Below are 20,565 nucleotides of genomic sequence, written 5' to 3' on the forward strand. Positions count from 1 at the left end.
CTGGGTGGGACTGCTCCTGCCTGGTTCCGCTCTTATCAACCTAATCGTAGCCAGTACTTTTTGCAATGGCTTCTCTTCCCACTCCCACACCATTACCTCCTGTATCCCCCAAGGATCTATCCTTGCCACCCACCCCACACCTCCTCCTATTTCACACCTACATTTCAGTGACATCCTCAAAGTGCAGTTAGTTTTCACTTGTGCATTCATGACACCCAGCTCTACCTCACCACCACCTCCACTGTTGCTAAATTATCTTCAAACTGTTTATCGGAATCCAGTACTGGATGAGCAGAAATTTCCTCCAATTACATATTAGACTGAAGCCATTATTTTCAGTTTTCACTCCATTCCCTAGCTACAGACTCCATTCCCTCTCCCTGGCAACAGTCTGTTGCAATCTTGGTGTCATAGTTGACCCTGAGATAAGCCTCCAACCCACTTACTTGTGTCATCACTAAGACCACCGCCCACTTCCATCTCTTATAACATCACCCAACTTCCCCCCCCCGTCTCAGTTCATCTGTTGTTGAAACTTTCATGCCTTTGTTACCTCTAAATTTGTCCATTCCAATGCACTCCTGGCTGATCTCCCACATTCTACCTCCTGCACATTTAACATCGTTCAAAACTCTGCTGCTCTTGTCTTAACTCGCACCAAATCCCCTGTGTTCGCTGACATACATTGGCTCCCGTTCAAGCAGTGTCTCATTATTGTTTTCAAATCTCTCCATGTCCTCGCCACTCCCTATCTCTGTTCTTTCCTTCAGTCACAAAACTCTTCGAGATATCTTCGGTAATCTAATTCTGGCCTCTTGTGCACTCCACTATTGGTGGTTGTACCTTCGGCTTCCCTTCAACTCTATAATTCCCTCCCTGCTTCTCGACCTTTAAGACAGTCCTGAAATCCCAAGCTTTTGATCATTGGCACTAATATCTCCTTTTGTGGCTCAGTGTCATTATTTAATTTTGTAATGCTCCTGTGAAGCGCCTTGGGATGTTTTATCACGTTAAAAGACAACATAGAAATGAGTTGTATTTGTTGTGGACACAGGTGCCAATAGGAGGTGAGTACGTTTCCTCAACCCTTTCAGATCTTAAGAGGACAACAAATTGAAATGTCACCATCAGATGAGAATGGAACCAATAACAATATTTTTTTTAAATAACATCTGTATTAGAAAGCAGACTGAGAACAAGTCAGCCTAATGTTAAAGAAAAAAATTAACTTTGTCATGAAACAAAAACACATCGAACAGAACAATCCCCTCTCTGTGCCTAACAACCTAAGGACTTAGGACGGATGTTTCTCTCATTTATACATGATCAAGTATATCCTAGTTTTAATCATGTTTAATAAACTACACAGTTAACAGTATAACTTGTTGCTGAAATGGAGGACAGTAACAGTGATTTATAGCCCATACTGCCAAATAGCCTGGATGAGTGAAGCCGTGCTTCATACTTTTACTGAATGAGACAGGTTTCAGCCCCTGTTCAATTATTCGAAGGGGTTCCTCGACTTCTGGCTGCACTTCAGTCCCAGCTCCTGACCTTCAGCCTCCCGGTGCTGGGAGGGAGCGGGCATTATTGCTTCGTATGGTGTTTGGTTCAGGAGGAGGAGGAAAGGATGCAAATTCCTTCTCAAGGATCCCACACGTCCATTCCAGGCTGGTCACATCGAGTGGACTCCAAGCTTTCTGTCGAGAGATCTCGGGGTGGCCCCTTAATGCAGGCCACCAACACTGAAGAGAGTAGGAGAGAGGCGGAGGATCGGCTCAGTTGGAGGGCCGTCAGTGTTGGGTTTTCAAGGCCTGCAAACTGTGTGAGGAAGGGACGACTGAGGGAGCTGAAGAGTTACATGGTGAGGAGATCGTGCAATGAGTCTTGACTTCAGAAGTTAGAGGGTCGCCATTTAGAACAGTGTACATGCAGCTTAGGCCAGTTGACTGCAGATCAAGCAAGGTGGCTGAATTTAAAAGGGCAGCTTGCAATCATTCCGTCATTGCTATGCTCCTCCTTTTGAATCACTGAGGTTAATCCTTGCAACCCAAAGAAAAATTCACACTTTCCCTTTCATCACAAATCCCAGTATACTGGAAGACTGATGTACTGTCCCACAATTATTCCGTTGACTTCCAAACTCCCCAAAAATTCTTAATTCGAGCAAGACAACACCCCACCCTGAAGAGGAGGAGTCCAGTTGAGGTATCGATAGAAAATCAACTCAGCCCATTCATTGTGTGCAGTTCTGGTCGCCACATTATAGGAAGGATGTGATTGCACTGGAGGGGGTGCAGAGGAGATTCACCAGGATGTTGCCTGGGATGAAACATTTAAGTTATGAAGACAGGTTGGATAGACTTGGGTTGTTTTTGTTGGAGCAGAGAAGACTGAGGGGTGACCTGATCGAGGTGTACAAGATTATGAGGGACATGGATAGGGAGCAGCTGTTCCCCTTAGTTGAAGAGTCAGTCACGAGGGGACACAAGTTCAAGGTGATGGGCAGGAGGTTTAGGGGGGATGTGAGGAAAAACCTTTTTACCCAGAGGGTGTTGACGGTGTGGAATGTGCTGCCTGGGAGGGTGGTGGAGGCGGGTTGCCTCACATCCTTTAAAAAGTACCTGGATGAGCACTTGGCACGTCATAACATTCAAGGCTATGGGCCAAGTGCTGCTAAATGGGATTAGGTAGGTAGGTCAGGTGTTTCTCACGTGTCGGTGCAGATTCGATGGGCCTCTTCTGCACTGTGTGATTCTGAGATTCCCCAGAGTATTAGTATTAGAACTGGGCAGTTAATGTTCTAGTGTTGAGCAGGAAAACAGTGCAGCAAAAAGGGGGAGCCTGAATTAAAGAGAGGATTACAATTATACGGTTCATAAGATCATTATGGTTTAGGATTGTATCTTTGGGTTTATAAGATTACTATATTTTGGGACAGTAACTTTAAATGTAGGGTAGGTGAAAGGGGTCACGTGACTTATGCCGGTATACCACAGACTGACAGCAGTCGTAGTTTTGTCTTGTGTGATCTGCAGCCAACTGAGGTAGAGAGCAAGAAGAAAAAATAATAGCCAGGCCTGTACCTTAAGCAGAGAAAATGCTGACTCTATCGTTCATCACATAGAACAGTGGATGGGAGGTCATGCTCAGTTTGAAGAACAAGTTCATGAGGAGTTAAAAGAGGCTGGAAGATTTACTTAGCTTGGAGCTAAAGGAAGAAATCTACAGTGTAACCGTCACAGTGAGAGACAGCCCTGGGATTAGAAGTTACTTAGCTGGGCAAGTAGATAGAAAGCAACTCACTGGAAGCTGAGAGCAACTATGAACTGTTTGCTACAAGACTTGTAATTCTGGGGAGAATGATAAGCAACAAGTGAGTTGACTTCTATCATTTAGAGTATACGTTATCAAAACAAGAAAAGCTTTTTAGTCAGTAGTGCTTTTTAGTCATTTGATACAGCAAATAATTTTTAAAACGTAAAATCTTGACTTGCCACACTTTCAGCTAATAGCTGGAAGTTTGAATTCCTCTTTCAAAGTGATCAGTCTTTACAGAGGTCAAAACAGGAGAATAAACAGGGAACAGCACATGAAGGGACGGTCGAATCGAGGATAAACAGGTTCTTGCGTTTTGTGCTCATTATTATTGGTTGTCGGGCAGTCTCTCTTTCTGCGTTCTTTAATGCTGAAGATCTCAGTTTGCCAGGTACTCAAACACGGCAGCAGCTCCCATTCCCGTCCCAATGCACATGGATACAACGCCATAGGCTCTGGAACACAAGCAAAGAGTCATTAAAAACTCCAGACTTATCTCTGACTAGAAAGGAGAACCAAAGGACATCGATGGGAATTTGTGAAAAATAAACTTGGGGACAAACATCAGGGGCCGATTTACTCCGAATAATTACTTAGTAAAGAATGGAAAACAGGGGGAGAAAACACGGGGGCTATTCAGAATACATTTAGATTCCACGATGGAAGATTCAATGAACTATTGTCAGCCGTGGCTCTGCGGGTAGCACCCTTCACTTCGGAGACAGAGATTATGGGATCAAGTCCCACTTAAGCACAGAAATCTGGGCTGACACTCCAGTCCAGTACTGAGGGAGCGCTGCACTGTCAGAGGTGCAGTCTTTTGGGTGAGATGTTACAATGAGGTAGGTGAAAAGATCCTACAGCACTTCAACAGAGAAAAAGGGGTGGGACGGGGGGAGAAAAAGGGGTGGGGCGGGGGGAGAAAGAGGTGCGGGCAAGGTGCTCACTAGTTTCCTGAGCAACGTTTATCCCTCAACCTTCATCACTTTATTAAAAAAAAAAGACCAGCTATTTTCCAGGATATTTCTCTCATGTCTTTGGGATGAGAAACTATTTAATGAAAGTAATTTATTTTCTTTCAACAGTAACTTGCATTTATATAGCGCTTTTAGCATAGTAAAGCATCCCAAGGCGTTTCACCAGACAAAAAGTTCACTGGGACGAGTTCAGTTGGACTGAGTAGCCTTTACTCATCCTCGACCCTTTCCCACCGTGTAGGTGTTTAAAATGGTAGTGACCCTGATGGGGAGCGGGGACTCGGGACATTGGATCATTAAATTCCTCTTTAATGATCAAATGCCTTACAGGTCCCCAAGTGTGGCCTCTATTCATTAAAATTTCTGCCGCGCACTGTACAGACGGACACACTCACCTCCTTCCCCTGCGTTTCAGCTCATTCAGCAAGGTAACAATCTGCCGCGTTCCAGTGCAGCCCAGTGGGTGTCCCAGTGCTATGGCACCACCATTAGGGTTCACCTTCTCCATGGGGATGCCCAGCTTCTCAACACAGTACAAAGCCTGAGGAGCAAGTAAAGACAGAGAGAGGAGTCAGTCAGTCATTGTTTAGCCCAGTTCCATCAGTTTTTTTAAAAATTCTTTCATAGGGTTTGGCGTCGTTGGCTGGGCCAGCATTTACTGCCCATCCCTAATTTCCCTAGAGCAGGTGGTGGTGAGCTGCCCCCTCGAGCCGCTGAATTCTACGTGGTGTAGGTACAACCACAGTGATGTTCAGGAGGGAGTTCTGGATTTTGACCCAGCGACAGTGAAGGAACGGCGATAGAGTTCCCAGTCAGGTTGGTGTGTGACCTGTCAGGTAGTTTGCTGGTGGTGGTCTTCCCACGCGTCTCCTGCCCTTGTCCTTCTAGGTGGTAGTGGTCGTGGGTTTGGAAGGTGCTGTCAAAGGAGCCTTGGTGAGTTGTTGCAGTGCATCTTGTAGATGGTGCACAAGCTGCTGCTACTGTGCGTCGGTGGTGGAGGGGTGTTCTCCTTTTATTAATTTTCATTTCATCATTTACTTACTACGAGTTACCAAGTTTAGAAACTACAACAAAAAGGGAAAGACACTGGAAACCCTGTGGGTTAGTTGCTACATCTGAAAGAGAAAACATGGACAAGCAACTCATTAATTAGTCTTTCCTCCTTCAACACCCACAGGCTTGCTGTGTACTTCCAATGTTTCCTATACTAGATTCCCCACACTCAAGACAGTTCTCAATGTTTAATATAAATGTTTCTCACCTGACTAGCGAACGCTTCATTTATTTCAAACACATCGATGTCATTGATTGTAAGTCCTGATAGAGGGGAAAAAATAGTAAAGTTCAGAAATCAAATCAAACACAGTCCTTAGTCATCAATGGACTCAAGACCATGGCGGCTGTGGTCAATATGAACATACAAATTAGGAGTAGGCCACTCGGCCCCTCGAGCCTGCTCTGCCATTTAACAAGATCATGGCCGATCCGATTTTAACCTCATATTTTCTGCCTACCCCTGTTTAGCTTTCACCCCCCTTGCTTATCAAGAATCTTTCTACCTCTGCCTTAAAGATATTCAAGGACTCTACCTCAACCAGCTTTTGAGGAAGAGAATACCAAAAACTCACAACCCTCAAATTTTTTTTCCTCATCTCTGTCCTAAATGGATCACCCCTTATTTTTACACAGTTCTAGATTCTCCCACAAGAGGAAACATCCTCTCCACAGCCACCCTGTCAAGTCCCCTCAGGATCTTAAACATTTCAATCAAGTCGCCTCTTACTCTTCTAAACTCCAGTGGATACAAGCCAGGCTAGGACAGGCTAGTCCAACCTTTCCTCATAAGACAACCCTCCCATTCTAGGTATTAGCCTAGTAAACCTTCTCTGAACCGCTTCTAATGCGATGGAGATCAGTACACAGAATAATGCAGTACAAGAAGCCACTCTGCCCACCGTACCTGTGCTAGCTCTTTGAAAGAGCTATCCAATCAATCTCATGCCCTAGCATGAGTAAAACAATTTTCATCCCCCTCAACGCCTCATACCCTGGTTCTTTGGCCAATTATCTTAACTCTGCGTCCTTTGAATATTGTGTACAGCTCTGATCGCACAGTACAGAAGGACATTGCGGATGGAGTGATTGGATTGGATTATGAGGAATGATTGGGTAAATTAGCCATGTTCTCACTGAGACATGACACGATTGCTATTTTTCGGATTCTGAAGGGACTAGATTATGTTGACCATGACAAATTGTTCCGTCTTGTCCAGGACAGCAGAGCCGGAGATACAGCCTGCTTTTAAATTCAAAACTAGCCTGCGGAAACCATTTTTCAGATGGTAGGATTTCCCACCATGCCTCCTGAAGAGTCAGTGGGGAATGCATACTGGCCGCCCCACAGCCATTTGACGCTCAATGGGGCATTAGTTGGCTAAGGGTGAATCATTAGTGGCGTAGTGGTATTGACGCTAGACCATTAGTAATCCAGAAACCAAGGGTAATGCTCTGGGGACCCGGGTTCGAATTCTGCCACAGCAGATGGTGGAATTTGAATTCAATAAAAATCTGGAATTAAAAGTCTAATGATGACCGTGAAACCCATCTGGTTCACTAATGTCCTTTAGGGAGGGAAATCTGTCATCCTTACCTGGTCTGGCCTACATGTGACTCCAGACCCACAGCAATGTGGTTGACTCTGAAATAGCCTAGCAAAGTCTCAAAAAAGGAATGAAACCGGACGGACCACTCGGCATCGACCTAGGCACCGGAAACGACAACAGCAAACTCAGCCCTGTCCTCCTTACTAACATCTGGGGGCTAGGGCCAAAATTGGGAGAACTGTCTCATAGACTAGTCAAGCAACAGCCTGATATAGTCATCCTTACGGAATCATATCTTACAGATAATGTCCCAGACTTCACCATCACCAGAGGTGGCAGCACAGTTGTATACAGTCAGGAAGGAGTTGCCCTGGGAGTCCTCAACATCGACCCATGTGACTTCATATTGAATACCACGTACCGCCCTCTCTCAGCTGATGAATCAGTGCTCCTCCATGTTGAACACCACTTGGAGGAAGCACTGAGGGTGGCAAGGGCAAGGGTGTGGGGGACTTCAATGTCCATCAAGAGTGGCTCGGTAGCACCACTACTGACCAAGCTGGCCGAGTCCTATATGACGTAGCTGCTAGACTGGGTCTGCGGCAGGTGGTGAGGGAACCAACAAGAGGGAAAAATATACTTTATGTCCTTTAGGGAAGGAAATCTGCCGAGCTTATCTGGTCTGGCCTACATGTGACTCCAGACCCACAGCAATGTGGTTGACTCTTAAATAACAGGGCAATTAGGGTTGGGCAATAATTGCTGGCCTAGCCAGTGGCGTCTGCACCCCATGAATGAAAAAATACTTGACCTCATCCTCACCAACCTGCCTGCGGCAGATGTATCTGTCCATGACAGTATCGGTAGGAGTGACCACTGCACAGTCATTGTGGAGACAAAGTCCCACCTTCACATTGAGGATACCCTCCATCGTGTTGTGTGGCACTACCACCAAAGTTTGAACAGCTCTAGCAGCTCAAGGCTGGGCATCCATGAGGTGCTGTGGGCCATCAGCAGCAGCAGAATTGTACTCGAACACAATCTGTAACCTCATGGCCCGGCATATCCTCCACTCTACCATTACCATTAAGCCAGAGGATCAACCCTGGTTCAATGAAGAGTGCAGGAGGGCATGCCAGGAGCAGCACCAGGCATACCTAAAAATGAAATGAAGCTATAACACAGGACTACTTGCGTGCCAAACAGCGTAAGCAGCAAGTGATAGACAGCTAAGCAATCCCACAACCAATGGGTCAGATCTAAGCTCTGCAGTCCTGCCACATCCAGTCATGAGTGGGGGTGGACAATTAAACAACTCATTGGAGGAGGAAGCTCCACAAATATCCTCATCCTCAATGATGGAGGAGCCCAGCAGAGTGTAAAAGATCGGCTGAAGCATTTGCTACAACCTTCAGCCAAAAGTGCCGAGTGGATGATCCATCTCGGCCTCCTCACAGGTGCCAGTCTTCAGCCAATTTGAATCACTCCATATGATATCAAGAAATGGCTGAAGGCACTGGATACTGCAAAGGCTATGGGCCCTGACAATATTCCAGCCAACAGTACCAAAGGCTTGTGCTCCAGAACTTGCCGCGCCCCTAGCTAAGCTGTTCCGGTACAGTTACAACACTGACATCTACCCGGCTATGAGGAAAATCACCCAGGTATGTCCTGTACACAAAAAACAGGACAAATCCAACCCGGCCAATTACCGCCCCATCAGTCTACTCTCGATCATCAGTAAAGTAATGGAAGGGGTCATCAACAGTGCCAGAAAGCGGCACTTGCTTAGCAATAACCTGCTCACTGGCGCCCAGTTTGGGTTCCGCCAGGGCCACTCAGCTCCTGACCTCATTACAACCTTGGTTCAAATATGGACAAAAGAGCGAGTGTCAGGCAATGATCGTCTCCAACAAGAGAGAATCCAACCATCCCTCCTTCACATTCAATGGCATTAATATCACTGAATCCCCCACTATCAACATCCTGGGGGTTACCATTGACCAGAAACCATTATGAACTGGACTAGCCATATAAATACTGTGCCTACAAAAGCAGGTCAGAGGCTAGGAATTCTGCGACGTGTAACCCACCTCCTGACTCCCCAAAGCCTGTCCACCATCTACAAGGCACAAGTCAGGAGTGTGATGGAATACTCCCCACTTGCCTGGGTGAGTGCAGCTCCCACAACACTCAAGAAGCTTGACACCATCCAGGACAAAGCAGCCCGCTCGATTGGCACCACATCCACAAACATTCACTCCCTCCACCACCGACGCACAGTAGCAGCAGTGTGTAACATCTAAAAGAGCACTGCAGAAACGCACCAAGGCTCCTTAGACAGCACCTTCCAAACCCAAGACCATTACCATCTAGAAGGGCAGCAGATAGATGGGAACACCACCACCTGGAAGTTCCCCTCCAAGTCACTCACCAACCTGACTTGGAAATATATCACCGTTCCTTCACTGTCGCTGGGTCAAAATCCTGGAACTCCCTCCCTAACAGCACTGTGGGTGTACCTACACCACATGGAATGCAGTGACTCAAGAAGGCAGCTCACCACCACCACCTTCTCAAGGGCAACTAGGGATGGGCAATAAATGCTGGGCCCAGCCAGCGAAGCCCACACCCCATGAATGAATAAAACTAAACCCATCCCCATTTGGGGAGGAAGTCCCGCCTTGAGAGAGCTGCCAGCCAATCGGATGACCGGCAGCTCTGTGATCCCAGCAAAGGCAACTTCGAGGGGCGCCCGCTCATGGGACTACGGGCAGTCCCCAAAGGAGGAGGTGGTTATGGAGGACTGAAGGTAGATCCAGGGTATCGGCAGGGCTTGGCTGTCAGGCTGCAGTGAGGGGGCTGGGGGACTGGATTTGAGAGGCTGTTATGGGGGGTGGGGTGGGTTTAAAATGGTTATGATATTGGCAGCGGTGCCTCCAATGGGCAGAGGGGACCACCCAAAGGAAGTACCCCCTCCCCACCATTGACTGTCGCCAGCCCACACAGCGAAAGCTGCCGGGCTACCCGCTTGGCGTGGGGCCGCTTCCTGCTGCAGGGTAAAACAGCAGCTCGGCTGGGGTGGAACGAGGCACTTGAGTGGCCATTAATTGGCAGGCGGACCTCCCAATGCCTCCACAGCCCCACATAAAATGGGAGACAGGTCAGTGGGGGCAGGCGCTGGAGGCACGCTGCATTTTCTAAGCCCCGTCGCCTTCAAACACACAGTCGAGGAACATAAAATTCATCCCAATATCCAGTGGTCAATCCATTGGATAGGCTCCTGAGGGAAATGCTGGAAGCCATTAGCATTGATTCTCGAATATGCTTCTGAGCGACTTTACTTCAGAAAATAACATTTGGGTGCGCAGAGTAATTCGCGGCCTGATGTGGTGGGGGTAACCCTGCTTGAGAGGAACGAGTGACTTTGGAGCAATGCTCTCTACTACTGGGTGGGCGCTTTCCCCACTTCCAGTCTCTTGTGGATTAATAGGCATCAATTGATTGTGGAATTTAATCAAAACTCCATTCCCGTGGGAACATGCGACTAACGGGACAGGATGGCAGAAGGTCTACCAGATGGAACTCTTTAATCCCTCTGTTCTTAGGTTTACGACTGGTGACATTAAACTTGATTTTGGCCCAAGGAGACCAGAGGGTTAAACGCACATTTTCCTCAGAACAGCTCACTCATTAATCTGCAAATAGAACCAAATCGATTCAATCAAAACAAATGCCACTAAATTTTGGTTGGCTAAACTCTATGCAGGTTGTGGACCATGAACAGTCTAACGCCCCCCCCACCCTAACTGATGTCTTTGTTCCCTGTCATAAAGGTGCTGACGAACTGGGGGAGGGGGGGGGGAGGGGGTAGTTCACTTACTAGTAGCTCACTCAAGCGGGGTGTTTCTTCATTGTCAGCCTCAGACTATTTAGCAGCGAATTCAACTGTTGCTGGGGACGGGTGTGGCAGGGAGGGAGAGGGTTTTTCAAAAAATATATAATTAATTTTTTGGTGGGGGTGGGGGGGTGGTGTAATCATCACAGGCAAGGCCAGCGTTTATTGCCCATCCCTAATTATCCTCGAGAAGGCGGTGGTGAGCCGTTTACTCGAGCCACTGCCAGTCCGTGCGGTGTAGGTACACCCACAGTGCTCATTTCTACAGTGGTTTGCTGGGGCCATTTCAGGGGGCGGTTAAGAGTCAACCACATTTCTATGGGTCTGGAGTCACATGTAAGCCAGACCAGGTACTCATGGCAGGTTATTGCGGAAAATAAAAGCTCATGGTGTAGTGGGTAACATATTAGCACAGATAGAAGATTGGCTGGCTGGCAGAAAACAGAGAGTAGGCATAAATGGGTCTTTTTCAGATTTGTAGCATGTGACAAGTGGAGTCCTGCAGGGGTCTGTGCTGGGGCCTCAACTTTTTACAATTTATATCAATGATTTAGATGAAGGGAGCAAAGACATGGTAGCTAAATTTGCAGGTGACATGTATGTTGTGAAGCGGACATAAGGAGGTTGTAGACAAATATAGATATGAGCGGGCAAAAATATGGCAGATGGAGCATAATGTAGGAAAATGTGAAGGAAGAATAAAAAGAGCAGAGAATTACTTAAACGGAGAATGGCTGCAGAATTCTGAGCTGCAGAGGGATCTAGGTGTTCTAGCGCATGAGTCACAAAAAGTTAGCATGTAGGTACACCATGTAATCAAGAGGCTAATGGAATGCTATCCTTTAGTACGAGAGGAATTGAACATAAAAATAAGAATGTTGTGCTTCAGTGGGCATCAGAGAGACTATATCTCTAATACTGTGTGCAGTTTGGTCTCCTTATTTGAGAATGGATGTAAATGCATTGGAGGGGGTTCAGAGGAAGTTTACTAAATTGATACCTGGAATGAGGAAAGGTTGGACAGACTGGGCTTGTTTCCACTGGAGTTTAGAAGAGTGAGGGGTGATTTGATTGAAGTATACAAGATCCTGAACGGCCTTGACAAGGTGGACATCGAAAGGATGTTTCCTCTTGTGGGTGAGTCCAGAACTAGGAGGCACTGTTTTAAAATTAGGGGTCACCCTTTTAGGACAGAGATGAGGAGAAATTTTTTCTCTCAGAGGGTTGTGTGACTTTGGAATTCTCTGCCTCAGAAGGGGGTGGAGGCGGGATCATTGATTATTTTTAAGGCAGAGGTAGATAGATTCTTGGCAACAGAATCAAAGGTTATCGGGGTTTGATGGGAATGTGGAAATCGAAACACAAGATGATCAGCCATGATTTTATTGAATGGCGGAGCAGGCTCGAGGGGCCGAATGGTCTACTCCTGTTCCTATTTTGTATGTTCTTATTTCCTTCCCTAAAGGACATTAGTGAACCCGATGGGTTTTTATGAAAATCCAGTAGCATTATTGAGACAAGCACTTTATTCCAGATTTACTAATTTAACGAATTTTACAAATTTTAATTTCCCTAGGCTGCCATGGTGGGATTTGAACTCACGTCTCTGGAGCATTAGTCCGGGCCTCTGGACTAGCCCATTATAATAGTCCGTCAACATTACCACCCATGTTACCGACACCATTAAATATGAGTTGAGCCCAGAATTCAGTCTAATCTGCTGAGTATTTCGAGCATTTTCTGTTTGTAGTTCAGATTTCCAGCATCCACAGTATTCTGCCTTTGAATTAGCTTGGAGGGGTCAAGTGAGGCAGCCCAGGTTTTAACAAGCTCGATCATTTTCTTTTTATAGACAAATGAGCACTGGCCTCTGGATGGGCGATGGTCAGCTCCGCCAGGGCTGCAGGTCCAGGGGAGGTGGGGAGCTGCCCAGGCCAATCAAAGAAAGGGAGGACTACGTTCACCTTTCAGATTAACTGGCTCCCTCACAAGACCAGTGGGTGGCGTGAGTAAGGGGAGATCGTGGGTTCGAGGGACTGGGACACCTCCACTCTCTGATGGTGGGCAGACGCCCGGTCCCCTGGCTCTGTAGATGGGCCAGCTGACAGACATGCAACAGTCAAGGCACAGCTCCTGCCAGGTCCCCCTTCATACGCAGAACTGTTGATGGTTTCTTTCTGCACCGGTTTAAACTTGCCTGCTGGCCCCAGAAAGGTCTCAGCTTAATAAAAAAAAGAAAAATTTCAACCTCCAGCTCGAATCCTTCCATGGCCCTCGTCCCCTCCCTATCCCTGTAATCTGCTCAACCGTATAGCCCTCAGAGATGTCTGCGCTCCTCCAATTTATACACTGCCGACTTCCATCACTTCACCATTGGCGGCCGTGCCTTTGGTTGCCTGGGCCCTGAGCTCTGGAATTCCCTCCCAAAGGTCTCCTGCCTGTCATTCTCCTCTTTCAAGGCGCTACTTAAAACCGACATTCTGATCCGTCTGTCCTGATACCTTACATTGCTTGGGGTCTATTATGACGCAGCCGATGGTAAAGGCCGAGTTGTTCAGATCCCAGAGGGAAACTTGAAACAACTGTCATGATCCATTTTTGCAATTTCGAGATGCAGGCTTTGAATTCAGTAGTAATAAGACCACCGAGTCTCAAGAGATTTTTTTTTATATAAAACTAAATTAAACATTTATTAATACAAGAAAAATTGTAAGCACAAACAAATGTCTACAAAATTATTATAATAACTACAAAAGTACCCTAATTAATCTGATTCTCAGTTACACCCCCGATAAGGCAACAGTAAATTTCATAGATTTAAACAGACACCTGGCAAAGCACAACCTGCACAGTCGCATTCAAAATGAGTTTCTTTCAGCTCTGGGTCCTTGCAGACTGCGGCTTGAGGCGTCTCACACTTGATAGATCTTAAAATGCCTCTGCCTTACACAATTTCCTTTCTCATTTACACATATCTTTCCCTTTGAATGTAAATTGCCCATTGTATCACTAGGCTTTTAATTTCACCTCTTCTAACAATAACATCCTTTGATTCCACCAATTTTATTAGTAAGCTGGAAAAAAATAAACACATTGCTTGGCATCTTCTAGCTAGGTGCAAGATTTCACCCACAGTCTTGAATGGTTTATTTAAAAATGCAAATTTCCCCCTTGATACCTATGTTTCTAAACTTCCCCATGTTTATCTAATTACCATTTCAAACCTACTTCTTCCTATACATCAAAGCCTCTAGACCAGCTGGCTTTAATCCAATTAAGACGTACACACACACATAGACACAGACACCACTAAACTCAATTTAAAAAAATATTTCCAATAACACTATAAACATTAATCTCTTCCTGACAGGTCAAATGCTCCCATGAAGCACTTGACGCATTTGAAGGTGTTATGTAAATGCAAGTTGTTGTTGTATACATTGAGACAATGAGCCATGTTGGAATGCCGCCAGGGTGGAAGAGGTCACACTCTGACTGATCCCAGTCGCCCAACTAATCTTACCGGCTTTCTCCAGTGCTGCTGGGATGGCGTAGGCGGGTCCGATTCCCATTACGTCAGGTGGGACTCCAACCACCGCGTAAGATCTCAACATGCCCAGGATGGGAAGGCCAAGCTCGATGGCCTTGGAATGTCTCGCCACCAGAACTGCAGCAGCACCGTCACTAACTTGGCTCGAGTTCCCTGGGCAACGGTGAGAAAATCGTCAAGGTTTACGTTCAAAATACACAAAGAACTGTGGTACATCAGATGACAAGGGGTCGGTCACAGATGAAATGGGTTAGGGTGACTTCTAGCCTCATCAGAACCTTACAAGAGGAACTCAACAACACAGCCACTGTGAAAGTCTGACCTTTCCTGCACACTTTGACAACCTAGTGTGCACCTTGGGCACACACATCACTAGGGGCCTTTACTAAATCCACTCCTGGCAACAAGTTCTACCATGGAGCACTAGGCAAAGTCTCAGGGCTGACAGTGTGGGATGATTCCAGGGTTAAGAAGAACAAGAGAGGAGATAAATCAAGAGTCTCCCCGTGTCCTAGCACTGACATCCCTCAATCGAAGCACATCGCTATGTAAGGTTACAATCAGAGGAGGAGAGAGCACGGGAGGAGGCCATTGTGCCTGTGTCAGCTCTTTGACAGTGCTATCTAATTAGTCCCACTCCCCTCTTTCCCCAATAGCCCCGTAGATATTTCCTTATCAAAACATTTATCCACTTCTCTTTTGAAAGTTATTATTGAACCCGCTTCCGCCACGCTTTCAGGTGGCGCGTTCCCAATCCTCACAACCCGCTCCGTAAAAGCTCATCTTCCCTCTGACTCTTTTGCCAATTACCTTAAACCTGTCTCCTCCAGACGACAGCCCCCTCCTGCCGGTGGAAACAGTTTCTCCCCATCTACTCAACGTAAGCCGCCCTTCATTTTAAAGATTATTAAAATATTAAATCTCGTCTTTAACCTTCTCTGCCCAAAGGAGAGCAACCCCAGTCTCCCCACATAACCAAAGTCCCTCACACCCCTGGTACCGTTCTAATAAATCCTCTCTCCACCCTCTCCAAGGCCTTGACTATAAAGTGTCGTGCTCAGAATTGGATGCGATACTCCAACTGGGGCCTAACCAGCATTTAGCAAAACGTCCTTGCTTTTGCGCTCTGTGCCTCTATTTCGTCAAAGTCAAGGATCCTCATTAGCTTGCCAAGCAGCCCTTCTCAACTTCAAACGATAGATAGCTGATATGCCAGAACGAGGACGGTTAATATCAATCGGACACCACACGCGTACACGGTATTGTCCTCCGACACTCACAGATCCAGCCAACGCGTTTGTTTTAAAAATCCCTTCGTGGGCTGTGGGCGCCGTTGGCGAGGCCAGAATCTGTTGCTCATTCCTATTTCCCCTTGAATTGTGGAGGGCCTTGCCACACCATTTCACAGGGCAACCAGTGAAGAGGCAACCGCACTGCGGTGGGGTCTGGAGTCACACGTAGGCCAGACCAGGTGAGGACGGCAGATTTCCTTCCCTAAAGGGACGTGAGTGAACCGGTTGGGTTTTTACGACAATCGACAACAGTTTCACGGTCACCATTACCGAGACGAGCTTCTCAATTCCCAGATTTTATTGACTGAATTTAAATTCCACCAGCTGCCAAGACGGGATTTGAATCCACGGCCTGCAGAACGTTAGCTTGGGCCTCTGGGTTTCAAGGCCGGTGAGATTACCACTACTACGCCACTGTCGTCCCCGAATGGTGGTGGTGGTGGGGCGGGTGGGGATCCGTTTAAGTAACAGGGAGAAGCCTGCCCTCGGATTTGGTAAACGCTGGTGGCTCCTGTACCTGCAGTCGTGGTGCCATTCTCCTTGAATGCAGGCCGCAGCTTGCTGAGGCCGGCCAGGGTCGTGCCAGCTCGGATCCCGTCGTCCTGGGTGACGGTGATGGTTCTCTCATTGCCGGCTTCGTCGAGGACGGTCGTTTTAACCGGTGCGATCTCGGCATCAAATACGCCCGTTCTCTGGGCTTTGGCCGCTCTGCAACGTGAAATACATACGTGTGTACACACGCGATACAGTTACGACGCCCAAAATCCAGTTGCAGTGCTTTAAAAAGATCTGCCTACTCGCCCCCACCACCCCCTCGGCCCTCCTCATTCTCCGGGCGCAAAGCTATCTGCTCCACTGGCGGGTAATCCAAAATCCAGGGAATACCCAAAATCCGGTACAGTCTCGGTCCTGAGGGTACCAGGTTATGGACATCGGACCTGTAGATCAGGAGAGCAGCGCAGTGGTTAAGACACTGGGCCAGTAATCCAGAGGCCCGGACTAGTGATCTGGAGACACACGTGACAGCAGCTGAGGGAATTTAAATTCGATTGGTTACAAAAAAGAATATCAGGAATAAGAGCTAGAATCAGCAATGGTGACCATCAAATTACATTGTTATAGATTAGATTGTTATAAAAACACATCCGATTCTCTAATGTCATTCAGGGAAGGAAATCTGCCATCCTTAGCTGGTCTGGCCAACATGGCCTCCAACGTGGTTCACTCTTAACTGTCCTTTGCAATAGCCTAGCAAGCCACTCAGTTCGAGGGCAATTAGGAATGGGCAACAAATACTGGCCTTGCCAACGACACCCACATCCTGTGAATAAATAAGTAAAAACACAATAGATATAATAGGGAGAGGGAAGTTACAATTTGAACAGAGACACAGGATTGAGCCATTTGGCCTTGAGGACCAGGTGCTTTTACCAAAGGAACTGGATGAATGGTGAAAGACCACGTGGTCTATTGAGCTTTCCCATTACTCACAGTCATGACGTCTTAAGCATCATGAATCCCAAACTCCATCCCCCACTCCCGCCAGCAGCAGCAAACCCATAATCTCCCGAAACATTTTTAAAAAAAACACGCACATCTGTGAAACGTTCCCTCTGCTCTTTTATACTCCGTGATCTCGGTCGATATTGGGGTGCATTCGGACACAGAATGGACGTGGAGTTCATCACAATCTGTGAGGAGGAGTGCAGGCGGACTGGAGATTGGGATGGGAGAGGAGAAACCAGGAAGCCTATAGGGAAAAGGTATTCCCTCCTGTTGGTGTGTTGAGAGGTCGTCTTCTTTCATTGGAATGTGGGAATCGCTGGCAAGACCAGCGTTTGTTGCCCATCCTTAATTGCCCTTGAACTGAGTGGCTTGCTCAGAAGGGCAGTTAAGAGTCAATCACATTGCTGTGGGTCTGGGATCACATGTAGGCCAGACCAGGTAAGGATGGCAGATTTCCTTCCCTAAATGGCATTAGTGAACAACAATCAATCAATGATAGTTATCATGGTCACCATTACTGAGACTAGCTGTCCAGGACAAAGCAGCCCGCCTGATTGGCACCACATCCACAAACTTTCACTCCCTCCACCACCGACGCACAGTGGCCGCAGTGTGTACCATCTACAAGATGCACTGCAGGAACTCACCAAGGCTCCTTCGACAGCACCTTCCAAACCCACGACCACTGCCACCTAGAAGAACAAGGGCGGCAGATATTTGGGAACACCACCACCTGGAAGTTCCCCTCCAAGTCGCTCACCATCCTGACTTGGAAATATATCGGCCGTTCCTTCACTGTCGCTGTGTCAAAATCCTGGAACTCCCTCCCTAACAGCACTGTGGGTGTACCTACACCACATGGACTGCAGCAGCTCAAGAAGGCAGCTCACCACCACCTTCTCAAGGGGCAATTAGGGATGGGCAATAAATGCTGGCCCAGCCACCGAAGCCTACATCCCGCGATTGAATTTTTTTTTTTTAATTCCAGATTTATGAATTGAATTTAAATTCCACCAGCTGCTGTGGCGGGACTTGAACCCGTTTATCCAGAGGATTAGCCTGGGCCTCTGAATAACGGGTCAAGTGATGTTACCACTAAGCCGCCATCTCCCCCATTAAATTAAGTTAAAATTGTCAGAGTGGGAAGAGAGAGAGAGAGGTTAGCGGGATTTTATTTTAATAATCAGTGGGTGGGTTGCGGGGACGTGAAATGATTTGCCAACCAAACGATTGAGAAACAGACCATTGATTATCTGAAGCAGTGAAATGATGCCGGGCTAGCGGGGGGGGTGGGGGGCGATGAGAACAAAGCAGCAGCGGGAGTGGGTTAATCTAACTGGTGTACATACTGAACTGGCGGGGGTGGAGCAGGAAGGAACGTACTTTTGCTGAGAGGCCACTGCGAAGGCGTCCTGCTTCTCCCTGGAGATTCCAAACCGCTCGGCCACGTTCTCCGATGTTATCCTGTGGGAAATCAGCACTCGGGTCAGCCCGGGGCACATCACAGTTATCGACCGGGAGAAAGAGTCTACGCGTGAGTTGGCTCCTACATTAAAAGAAGAGTCACACTTCAAAAGTGCCTCATTAGCTGCAAAGTGCTTGGGAACATCCCGAGGTTGTGAAAGGTGCTATACAAATGCAGCTCTCTCTTTCTTCGCGTGCTCATTATCTCAAGAATTAGTTATCCTGCTTGATGCTTACAAGTTACGGCGATAGTGTCCATTGAGATGGTGTCACATAACGTTAGGTGTAGCCAATTCTAATCAATTAGTCAAAGGGAATTCAGCTCCCAGGTCTACCTTGCAGCAGCAGTATCTCACAAACCTTAAGACCACTTACCCTTTATAGCTTCTTAAATAAAGGGGCAGTTTCAAACAATATAGATACTAGTGCCATGGCAGAACATGCACTGTTAGTTTAACAATAGGAGATTCGAGAAGGACATTGCTGAGTCAGGAAGGAGCCGCTCAATTATGGCTCATATACAACACTGAGGTGCAAAGAGAAGAGAGTGTGTTACCCCATGGGAATCAGGCAGTCCCTGGCCTTCTTATTGTCCATCATTCGATTACTAATGTCCCCCAGGCTGTCAGGATCGCCTGCAGTTCTTCGACTCATGCTCTCAACTCTGCATCAAACAAAACAGTATATTGTTCAAAATAATGAAAATGACCATCTACAAATGACCCATGTGCCTGGATGAGTGCAGCTCCCACAACACTCAAGAAGCTGGACACCATCCAGGACAAAGCAGCCCCGCTTGATTGGCACCACATCCACAAACATTCACTCCCTCCACCACCGACGCACAGTAGCAGCAGTGTGTACCATCTACAAGATGCACTGCAGTAATTCACCAAGGCTCCTTCGACCTTCCTTCCAAACCCACAACCGCTAACATCTAGAAGTACAAGGGCAGCAGATAGATGGGAACACCACCACCTGGAAGTTCCCCTCCAAGCCACGCACCATCCTGACTTGGAAATATATCGCCGTTCCTTCACTGCCGCTGGGTCAAAATCCTGGAACTCCCTCCCTAACAGCACGGTGGGTGTACCTACACCACATGGACTGCAGCGGCTCAAGAAGGCAGCTCAGCACCACCTTCTCAAGGGGCAATTAGGGATGGGTAATCATTGCTAGTCTAGCCAGCAACGCCCACATCCCGTGAATAAAAAAACTTACTTTTTTGGTTCAGCCCCAGCCATCTAACTTTGAGCACCAGACTTTAGGAGGGATGTTAAGGCCTCGGAGAGGATGGTGAGGAGATTTACTTGAGCGGTACGAGGGATGAGGGGTTTCAGTTGCATGGAGGGTCTGGAGAAGCTGGGGATTGCTCTCCTTAGAGCAGAGAAGGTTAAGGTGAGATTTGATAAGAGGGGTTCAAAATCATGAAGGGGTTTGATAGAGTAAATAAGTGGAAACTGTTTCCACAGGCAGGAGGGTCGGCAACCAGAGGACACAGGTTTAATAGTCGCTTGGTAGTACAGGACTTGACTATTGCTGAAAATAAGAGATGTGTCGAAGCTTTTTGTCTTGCACTCATCAGGACACTTCGCAAGTCTCTCCTTTTTCAGCAAAACACAGATTTAAGGCAATTGGCAGAAGAACCAGAGGGGAGGTGAGGAGAGGGTGGTTTTCTCTTTAAAAAAACACAGCGAATTCTTGCAACCTGAAAGGAGGGCGGGAGCAGATCCAGTGGTAACTTTCAAAAGGGAATCGGATTTTTTTTTAAAAAGTGAAGGATTTGAGTTTGCTACAGGGAAAGGGGGCAGTGGGAGTGGAGCTCGAGGGATTGCTCTTTCAAAGAGCCAGCACAGGCGTGATGGGCCGAATGGCCTCTATCGGTGTTGTAACGATTTAAAGAAAAGCTACCGTTCAAAAAAGAGAAGTCTCCAGTCTTATTTAGCGAGAGGTGCCA

General features: G+C 47.2%; 1 protein-coding gene across 1 annotated transcript in view; it reads right to left on the bottom strand.

The window, feature by feature from the left end:
- Positions 1-3,381: 3,381 nt before the first annotated feature.
- Positions 3,382-20,565, bottom strand: part of acaa1 (acetyl-CoA acyltransferase 1) — a 30,527-nt gene continuing 13,343 nt past the window's right edge. The window contains exons 6-12 of the mRNA XM_078536454.1: positions 19,165-19,272; positions 18,528-18,608; positions 16,156-16,346; positions 14,320-14,499; positions 5,557-5,612; positions 4,691-4,836; positions 3,382-3,773 (exon numbers count right to left, since the gene is read on the bottom strand). Of these exons, the coding sequence (XP_078392580.1) occupies positions 3,698-3,773; positions 4,691-4,836; positions 5,557-5,612; positions 14,320-14,499; positions 16,156-16,346; positions 18,528-18,608; positions 19,165-19,272 (838 nt within the window). The 3' untranslated portion in view covers positions 3,382-3,697. The remainder of the gene's footprint in view (positions 3,774-4,690; positions 4,837-5,556; positions 5,613-14,319; positions 14,500-16,155; positions 16,347-18,527; positions 18,609-19,164; positions 19,273-20,565) is intronic.

The sequence above is a fragment of the Cetorhinus maximus genome, chromosome 3 (genome assembly GCF_964194155.1).
Source record: "Cetorhinus maximus chromosome 3, sCetMax3.hap1.1, whole genome shotgun sequence".
Classification (NCBI taxonomy): Eukaryota; Metazoa; Chordata; class Chondrichthyes; order Lamniformes; family Cetorhinidae; genus Cetorhinus; species Cetorhinus maximus.